Raw genomic sequence first — 10,092 nt, forward strand, 5'->3', positions numbered from 1 at the left:
CAACTCTTTTCTCTTTCTTTCCTCGCTTTTCAGCTCCTCTTCCTCGCTCGCTCGTCGTCCTCTGTCTCTGGCTCTCCTCCTCACGCAGTTGCTTTTAGTTGCGGGCATTACACTAAAGGCTCTCCTCGCTCTTTCCTGTGTCTCCTTCTCACAGACAGCAAGCGCACCTTCTTACACACGTCACATAATGTCACGACATACGTCACATACGTATACGCCCTCCTTGAGCAGAGAGGTAGCAGCATGGCTAAAGTTAGCTGTGATGCTAGCGGAGTGGTGCCAGCGGTGATATGAGAGAAAGAAGGTGCGAATCTGGTAACAAATGGAGGAATAATTAATTCCCAAGAAAAACAGCAGAGGGTCCATCGTCTGGCGGTGGTTTGGCTTCAAGTGGGAATATGTCGAACAGACAACCGTAATTTGTCAAGTGTGGGGAAAAAGCGTTGCTATAAAAAGTAGCATTACTGCTGTAACAAACAGTCCAGGGTGTCCCAAGTTACCGGAGTGTGTTCGGTAAGGAGGAGGAGTTTTGTCCCTCCAGAGTTGCCGTAGGGCTGTGACGTAGGGTGTGTGTGGTTGTGGAAGGAGGTGTGCGATGTTGACATTAAAAAAGCGGTGGCTACCGAACCTGCTCTCATGTCTCCGGTTTATTATTTTATTAGGTAAGTACACTGTATAGGCGAACCCAGGACACTCGGCTACACTGCTAATATGTAGCATCATTTGAAAAGTCCCCTGCTAGAGAATGAAGAGTGCTCACTCCGCATGTCAACATTGTTCGATGCCACACGCCCACACCATCAAAATGCCGAGGCAAACATTTCCAGATCAACACCGTATGAAATTTTTTTTGATTTTTCTTTTTTGTTGTGATTTTCTTCTCTGCATGAAAGTTTAAAGTAGCATATATTAATGCAGTATGAAGAAGAATATTTTAATGTAGACACATAGAATCATCATACTGCTATGATTATATGCATCAAGTGTTCATTCAAGGCTAAGGCAAAATATCGAGATATATATCGTGTATCGCGATATGGCCTTAAAATATCGCGATATTAAAAAAAGGCCATATCGCCCAGCCCTAGCACACGCTAAGCTGATCTACTAAACATATGTTAAGTGGATTGCGTCTGTTAAGTGAGCAGAATAAGGCACAAAATCCATTTTGCATAGGTCTTCATTAATATGCAAAATACATGCTGGCCACAAAATGGCAAGAGAAAACGCAAATATTTAGCACGTGCAATGTGACACGCATCACCGTTTTGCGAGCACTATTTTGCGTTTTATTTTGTACGTGTCAGAAGGACGTGCAGGATCGGTGCCGCAGGATCGGTGCCGCTGCAGCAATCCTCCGTCCTATGTGTGTGTCTCAACATTTTTGGACGGTAGAAATAAATATTAGAAATACCGTCAGCTACATACCGTATTTCACGGGCTATAGCGCGCACCAGGATATAAAGCCACACTCACTAAATTTTAGAGGGCAGGCACCGTTTGAAAACATTTAAGGTTTAAACATTTACAAAATATTTCTGTGTAAATAGCTAATTTCACAACGTATCTTACCTGCGGCTTACAATCTGGTGCGGCTAGTATGTGGGAAAAAAATTTTTTTTCATCCATCCATTTCCTACCGCTTGTCCAATCAACCCCGCAGAACACTAAACGACGAACATTGGTAGAGAAAGCTGCACGTAACAATGATGTCTTCAAGGCCATGGGAAACCACAACATGTAGAACATAACATAACATAAGATCCAGTTCGTTAATATATTACTTTTTTTTTTTTTTTTAAACATTAAAAAAGGTGTTTTATTTTCCTGTATTCAAACACAATGTTACTGTTCCAACTATGTGTCATGTGACAGTGGCGAAGAATATTATATATAGTTGTTACACATCTGCATTGTTTTTTAATTAATACTTAGACCTACTACGTTACTGTATTTTGATGTTGGTCATTATGGAGCCAAGCTTTTTTTGAGGTGGTACTTGGTAAAAAAAAAAAAAGTTTGAGAATCACTGCTCTTGTTATCATGTGTTTCGCTATTCATGTTTTTACAAAACCCAAAAGCAGTGAAGTTGGCATGTTGTGTAAACTTGTAAATACAAACAGAATACAAAGATTAGCAAATCCTTTTCAACCTATCCAACTGAATAGACTGCAAAGATAAGATACTCAACGTTCGAACTGGAAAACGTTGTTATTTTTTGCAAATATTAGCTCATTTGGAATTTGATGCCTGCAACATGTTTAAAAAAAGCTGGCACAAGTGGCAAAAAAGACTGAAACAGTTGAGGAATGCTCATCAAACACTTATTTGGAACATCCCACAGGTGAACGGGCTAATTGGGAACAGGTGGGTGCCATGATTGGGTGTAAATGCAGCTTCCATGAAATGCTCAGTAATTCACAAAGACGGATGGGGCGAGGGTCACCACTTTGTAAACAAATGCGTGAACAAATTGTACAACAGTTTAAGAACAACATTTCTCAACCAGCTATTGCAAGGAATTTTGAGATTTCACCATGTACGGTCCATAATATCATCAAAAGGTTCAGAGAATCTGGAGAAATCACTGCACATAAGCGATGATATTACGGACCTTTGATCCCTCAGGAGTAAAAGAACCATCCGGATTGTTCTAGGCACAAAGTTCAAAAGCCAGCATCTGTGATGGTATGGGGGTGTATTAGTGCCCAAGGCATGGGTAACTTACACATCTGTGAAGGCACCATTAATGCTGAAAGGTAACATACAGGTTTTGGAGCAACATATGTTGCCATCCAAGCAACGTTATCATGGACGCCCCTGCTTATTTCAGCAAAACAATGCCAAGCCACATTCTGCACGTGTTACAACAGCATGGCTTCATAGTAAAAGAGTGCTGGTACTAGGCTGGTCTGCCTGTGGTCCAGACCTGTCTCCCATTGAAAATGTGTGGCGCAATATGAAGCTTAAAAAACCAAGAACTGTTGAACAACTTAAGCTGTACATTGGTCTCCTCAGTTCCCAAACGTTTACTGAGGCTATGTCTACACTAAGTCGTTTCCCTTAAACAAATAATTATTTAGCCTAAGCCCCGTTTCAGCCACACTAAACCAGCGTTTAAGGTCCCCCTACTTGGACAAATTTTTGCACGGGTAAGTGCGCCGTGTATTTCTTGAATCTCCGCACAGGAAGTGACGTCAGAAAGAACGTGCCACAGCCAGCTTCTAAAATAAAGCGGTTTCATAACTCGGAGCTAACCACTGGAAATATGAAGGCGAGTCATCCAGACATGTCTGTGTTTCTCCTTCCGCCTGTACAGACGCTTGTGGAAATCACACATGAATACCTTAAGAGAAAGCGATTGCAGCTATTTCGGATACAACACTTCTCAGACGGCAAGAGAACTTTCGAATGTCCGGGTCAGCTACTTAGCGAAAAACTTCGTCCACTTGTCAAAGGAGAGTCAACGAGAATGCGGGCTCCCGTGGATGTGATAAAAAGAGTAGCCTGTGCTTTGTATTACCTGGCCATCGAGGGAAGACTAACTACGGAAAACGGCAAATGCTTTTGGACTGGCAAAGCAGACTGTATCAGTTATCGTCCGCCATGTATGTCGCGGACCCAACGTCTAGGTCGAGAGTACCGGTATATAAAGTCACCAAAAAGGAATAGACAATGAAGGTGAAGGCAAAAGAGTGAGGAGTGTCTTGACCAGATATCTAGATCCCGAGACTGATTGTTGTAAAATGTTATTTATCACATTGTTTACGTGTCTAATCAAGATTTGATTAATTTATGATGGCTCAGGTGTGATTCACTACAATAGGGCCCCACAGCACAAAGGATTCCAGTTAATTGAAATACCACAACAATGGATATTGTTCAGATAAGTTAAATTTAAGAACTTGCACACAAAGCAACACTGGACGTGACTATGACGTGCGCATTTTCCGCGCATGCATATTAGGTCGCGTTGCACCAGTGGACGGAGGGGGGAGGGGTCTTAAACGGTGGCATTGTTGTGTGTGGACACGGATAAGGTAAGGTGGGATATACCCTGGATAACCTTATCCGGCTTAGTGTAACGGGGCCTGAGTGTTGTTAAAAGGAAAGGCCATGTAACACAGTGGTAAAAATGCCCTTGTGCCAACTTGTTTGCAATGTGTTGCTGCCATTAAATTCGAAGTGATTATTTGCAAAAAACAATGTACGTTCCTCATTTCGTACATTTAATATCTTGTCTTTGCAGTCTATTGCATTGAATAAAAGTTGAAAAGGATTTGCAAATAATTGTATTCTGTTTTTAGTTACAATTTACACAACATGCCAACTTCACTGGTTTTGGGTTTTGTATTAACTAGTTTGCAAATGTGTCACGACCAATTACGCAAACTCAACAATTACATTATTACTCCCCCACCAGAAATACAGAGCATTTTTGTGGGAAACACTCTAATCTAACTCAATTATGGTCACACCCCCTATAGAGAGAATGTTTACATGCTATGACATGTTGTGATGCATCAGCCAGTCGGACTGGTATCTCAAATGAAATGAAATAAAAGCAGCGATGTGACTAATCTTCCACAAAAGAAGACAAGACACACATCAAGATATCAAAACATAATCCAGCCAGCATGACCGTAGCCGTGCAATGACAGAAGGTGACCTAAATTATTCACAAAAGATCCCCCCCAGTGGATCATGGAGCTTGCTGTGTGTGCTGTAACAGTAGCCTGATCGGACAGGATGCAAGTGAGCATGACAAAACCACTCAAAATTGTAACTATGGTGAGTTAATGGACTGGAATTGCTGCTAAACTTCCCGAGGCGAGGGATCATTGTTTACTAAAGCGACAATCAGATGCGGGGATCTCAACCAGCCCGCAGGCTATGAAAATTGGGCATCCTTTATAACAGGGGTCTCCAACCTTTTTTTGCACCAGGGACCGGTTTAATATGGCATTATTTTCACGGGCCGGCCTTTCACGTGTGGCAGATAAATATAGCAAATAAGTGCATGAAAAATTAATACATGAAAAAACTCACCGTAACGTTGAATTAGAGGGAGCCCCTGGCCTTTTTCTTTTGTAAAAAAGTTCTTCATAGACTTGTTTTTTACTCATTTTTGCTAGTAATAAGCTTTTTTTTAGCTTTAGTATCTGATGGGTTATAGGTGACGCATCACATTCCAGGACAAGAGCTTGGATATATAATAAAGCTAGACATACTTGCCATTAGTTCCAATAGATTTATGTGGATTTCTATTTCCATACTAAAAGTTATATTTTGTGCAATATTCTTTATACGTAGATACACTAATGTTAGCTTTTTTGGTCCAATTTTCCATGCGTAAATACTGTACATCTGTTATTGCTAAATACTCATGTAATAGGACTATGTGCAATAATACCAGCACTTTAACTTACTAGGCCAAAGGAATGTGGATTTACTTCCTTCAGCACAATTATTATATGCAACAATTTAGCACTTTTCCATAACTCCTATGGTCACTTTGTTCCTGATCTGCCCTGATCTTAGGTCATTAACCTGCCGCGGACTGCAGATGGGACCTAGCTTTTGGCTACAATTTGGCATCTTTACATTTTATATGTTTATTAATGCGCATTGTCCCATGTAACAAAGATGTAACAAATATAGCAAATGGCAACTTCCTATCAGGAGTTTTATAATACATCTATGAACAAGCTTATTGATGTGTCTGGTGGGACTGGCGATAGTTCAATAGGAGAAAATGCGGTCTGTTACAACAGTGTTTTTAAAGATATATGAGATATTTTCTGGTATGCCGTGGGAGATTATGTAATTTCACCTAATTGGGTTAAAAATATTTTTTGCAAGCCAGTAATTATAATCCGCAAATAATGTGCCGTTGTTGAGTGTGTGTTCTGTGGAGAGCGCGGCAGAGTAACCGTGTAATACTCTTCCATATCAGTAAGTGGCAGCAGGTAGCTAACTGCTTTGTAGAAGTCGGGATCATGTTTTGTCGTGATCACAATATGCAGACGACAGCAGGAGGCATAGTGCAGGTAAAAAGGTATCTAATGCTTAAACCAAAAATAAACAAAAGGCGAGTGCCGCTAAGAAAAGGCATTAAAGCTTAGGGAAGGCTATGCAAAACGAAACTAAAACTGAACTGGCTACAAAGTAAACAAAAACAGCATGCTGGACAATAGCGTGTGGAGCAGCAGATGGCGTCCACAAAGTACATCCGTCCGTACATGACAAGACAATCAACAACAAAATAGGAGCGCAAGACAAGAACTAAAACACTACACACAGGAAAACACCAAAAAAACTCAAAATAAGTCACGGCGTGATGCGACAGGTCGTGACAGTACACCTACTTTGAGACGAGCTATAGTGATGCATGCTTGGTTATGGTTTGAATTTATATCCAACAATTGAGAGAACGACTTTTTACTGTCAATATCGGCTGCTGAGTTTAATTTTTTTATGTTTTCTGCTAGCGGTGTGCCTCTGGATTTTTTCAATGAAAAAAATGTGCCTTGGCTCAAAAAAGGTTGAAAAGCACTGTGTTAGAAATTATTTAATGTCTCTGTGCGGCCTGGTAGCAAATGCGTCACGGACCGGTGGTTGGGGACCACTGCTTTATAACATTGCCTTGCAGTAACATGCAACACATACGTGAGATAAATCCGTTTTTAGGACATATTAAGTGTAATCAACATTTATAATGGGAACAAAAAGAACAGAACATTTGTTTTGCTATTCATGTTTTTACAAAACCCAAAACCAGTGAAGTTGGCACGTTGTGTAAATGGTAAATAAAAACCGAATACAATGATTTGCAAATCCTTTTCAACCTATATTCAACTGAATAGACTGCAATAAGGCTGAAACGACGCGTCGACGTCATCGATTACGTAAATACGTCGACGCCGTTTTTGTGCGTCGACGCGTCGCATACCGTATTTCCTTGAATAGCCGCCGGGGCGCTAATTAATTTAAAACCTCTTCTCACTCCTGTGCTTACCAAAAGGCGTGGGGTAAATTTAGGCCTGCGCTTATAAATTTGAGTGATGTAAGGATACCATGTTCGAAATAAACTCAAACTCAAATCATGAAAAGCACATTTAATAAAAAAAAACTTTATTATGGTCTTACCTTTACTTATGAGTCCATGCGCAGCTGCTTCTGATCAAAAGCATCGATAACTTGTTTATAGAAGTCTTCCTTATCTTTCTTCAGTTTTAAAAGTCTCTCTGTCTCGATGGAGATATTCCTTTAAGTATTACCTCCTGCTTCGAGTGAAAGTCCAGTTTAGAAAACTGTTTTATTTTAGATATGTAATCCTCCATGTTAAAAGTGCAAGCAAACGATCGCTGCTCACTCTTGTGGCTTGTTGTCTTCTTCTGCAGCGCCGGTCTTCTGCAGTACCGGTAGTCGCAAGAAGGATCACTAGCGCCCTCTACCAACAGGAGGCGGGAGTCATTTAATGACTCATATTTGACACACGCAGCTACGGTATATTAATAAAAGATAGCTGCTTACTGTTCTTTTTAGCATATTCAATAGCTTGGACCTTAAATCCTACTGAATAGCTCTTAATCTTCTTCCCTTTATGCGATTTCAAATTATTGAAATCAGCCTCCTCCATTTTGAAAATGATGACAGGTGAAGTGTCACTCATGACGTGACGAGTTTGACCCAGCAGAAGTTCTAGACATATGCTAATTATTTTGCGAAACGAGTTTGACCCGGCGAAAATTCCAGACATGTGCTAATAAAATTAATATTTTGTGAAACGAGTTTGATCCGACGTTAATCCTGAGCCGGCGGTAAGGCCAAGCATGCGCTAATTATTTTGCGAAACTAGTTTGACCTGGCAGTAATTCGAGGCATGCGAATACTAGGCAAGGAAATACGCACTTTTTTGTATTGGATATTTATCTTTATTTTTGCACATTTTAAAGCAAAATAAGCAATACTTTTACTTTTGAAATACTTATACTATTGCAGAATATTAAGATTTGCACTGTATGTTTATTTTATATTTGCACATTAAAAAGCAAATAAGCTACTTTTAATTTTGTTAAATGTTAAAAGTTTTAAATGTTTACATTGTTACAGAATATTTTGTCATGTTGTTGTCAAATTTGACTGAGTGGCCATACTTTTTTTTTTTTGTAAATAAAAGCCATGCCTTTTGAAAAAACTGGCCTACATTTATTTTTTCATCTTCATTTTAAATATAAAAAATAATCGGTAAAAGGAAAAATAATCTATAGATTAACCGATTAATCGAAAAAAATAATCTATAGATTAATCGATAGAAAAATAATCGTTAGCTACAGCCTTAGACTGCAAAGACGAGATACTTAACGTTCGAACTGGAAAACGTTATTTTTTGCAAATATTAGCTCATTTGGAATTTGATGCCTGCAACATGTTTCAAAAAAGCTGGCACAAGTGGCAAAAAAGACTGAGAAAGTTGAGGAATGCTCATCAAACACTTATGTGGAACATCCCACAGGTGAACAGGCTAATTGGGAACAGGTGGGTGCCACGTTTGGGTATAAAAGCAGCTTCCATGCAATGCTCAGTCATTCACAAACAAGGATGGGGCGAGAGTCACCACTTTGTGAGCAAATTATCGAACAATTTAGGAACCACATTTTTTAACGAGCTATTACAAGGAATTTAGGGATTTCACCATCTACGGTCCATAATATCATCAAAAGGTTCAGAGAATCTGGACAAATCACTGCACATAAGTGATGATATTACGGACCGTTGATCCCTCAGGAGGAAAAGAACCATCCGGGTTGTTATAGGCGCAAAGTTCAAAAGCCAGCATCTGTGATGGTATGGGGGTGTATTAGTGCCCAAGGCATGGCTAACTTACACATCTGTGAAGGCACCATTAATGCTGAAAGGTAACATACAGGTTTTGGAGCAACATATGTTGCCATCCAAGCAACGTTATCATGGACGCCCCTGCTTATTTCATTCTGTACGTGTTACAAAAGTGTGGCTTCATAGAAAAAAAGTGCGGGTACTAAACTGGCCTGCCTGTAGTCCAGACCTGTCTCCCATTGAACATGTGTGGTGCATTATGAAGACTAAAATACCACAACGGAGACCACAGACTGTTGAACAACTTAAACTGTACATCAAGCTAGAATGGGAAATAATTCCACCTGAAAAGCTTCAAAAATTGGTCTCCTCAGTTCCCAAACGTTTACTGAGTGTTGTTAAAAGGAAAAGCCATGTAACACAGTGGTAAAAATGCAGTTTTTAGAACATATGAAGTGTAATCAACATTTATAATGGGAACAAAAGAACAGAAAAATGAGTGCCAGTGCAGGCTAGTGTTGGTTGGTGAGGCTATTTCCGCTAACTAGCCCATGCTAAAAAGCGGCAACAAATGAGATAATAACACTGCATTATTGATCATGTTACCTGAGTGCTTGGTGAATATATTAATCGACGGATCAGGGACATTGATCGCCGCTGTCCTGCCTGGCGGTGTACCGATGTTACTGCCGGCTTCCCGGGGTCTCCTCCCAGCGACGCTACCCCGGCTCCCCTTCACTTGGTGCGGTTGGGACGCGTGGGGCTGTGGCGGCTGAAGTCCGGTCGATGCGCCCTCACCGACGCGGCCTACCTGCTGTCCCATCCCGGTAGTTCGGAGTTGGTCAGGACGTTCAGGACGAAGCGAGCACACCCTCCCGCGGACCGCTGGCTCACATTCCCATGAGCCGGAGACGCCAGAGTACCGAACCGCGGTCCTCTTCTTCCCCCCGCCTTCGTGGTCTTCTCCTCGGCGGACTCTCCCCTGTTAGCTAGCTGGGTTAGCCAACTAACTAGTCGCATAAATCCACCCGGTCTGGAGTTAAAATGACAACCCGAGCAGCTTGACAGCCACTCCGTTCGCTCCGGGGGGATATAGGTGGTCGTCGAGTCCGAAAATTAACGAGCGAGAGTAGCGAAAATGAGCAGCATTTTCAAAAAGCTGTCGCCGTTGTCCGGCTGCTGCGCGCCCCCTCTGACGCCGCCATCTTTACCGCAGTACAGAGGATGTGTCGCGGAAGGCGGCAGGGGTTG

General features: G+C 41.2%; 1 protein-coding gene across 1 annotated transcript in view; it reads right to left on the reverse strand.

Moving 5' to 3' along the window:
* abl2 (c-abl oncogene 2, non-receptor tyrosine kinase) overlaps positions 1-10,092 on the reverse strand; it is a 95,617-nt gene extending 85,525 nt beyond the window's left edge. The window contains exon 1 of the mRNA XM_061977783.2: positions 9,448-10,092. Within this exon, the coding sequence (XP_061833767.1) occupies positions 9,448-9,664 (217 nt within the window). The 5' untranslated portion in view covers positions 9,665-10,092. The remainder of the gene's footprint in view (positions 1-9,447) is intronic.

Source organism: Nerophis lumbriciformis, linkage group LG18 (assembly GCF_033978685.3).
Source record: "Nerophis lumbriciformis linkage group LG18, RoL_Nlum_v2.1, whole genome shotgun sequence".
NCBI lineage: Eukaryota > Metazoa > Chordata > Actinopteri > Syngnathiformes > Syngnathidae > Nerophis > Nerophis lumbriciformis.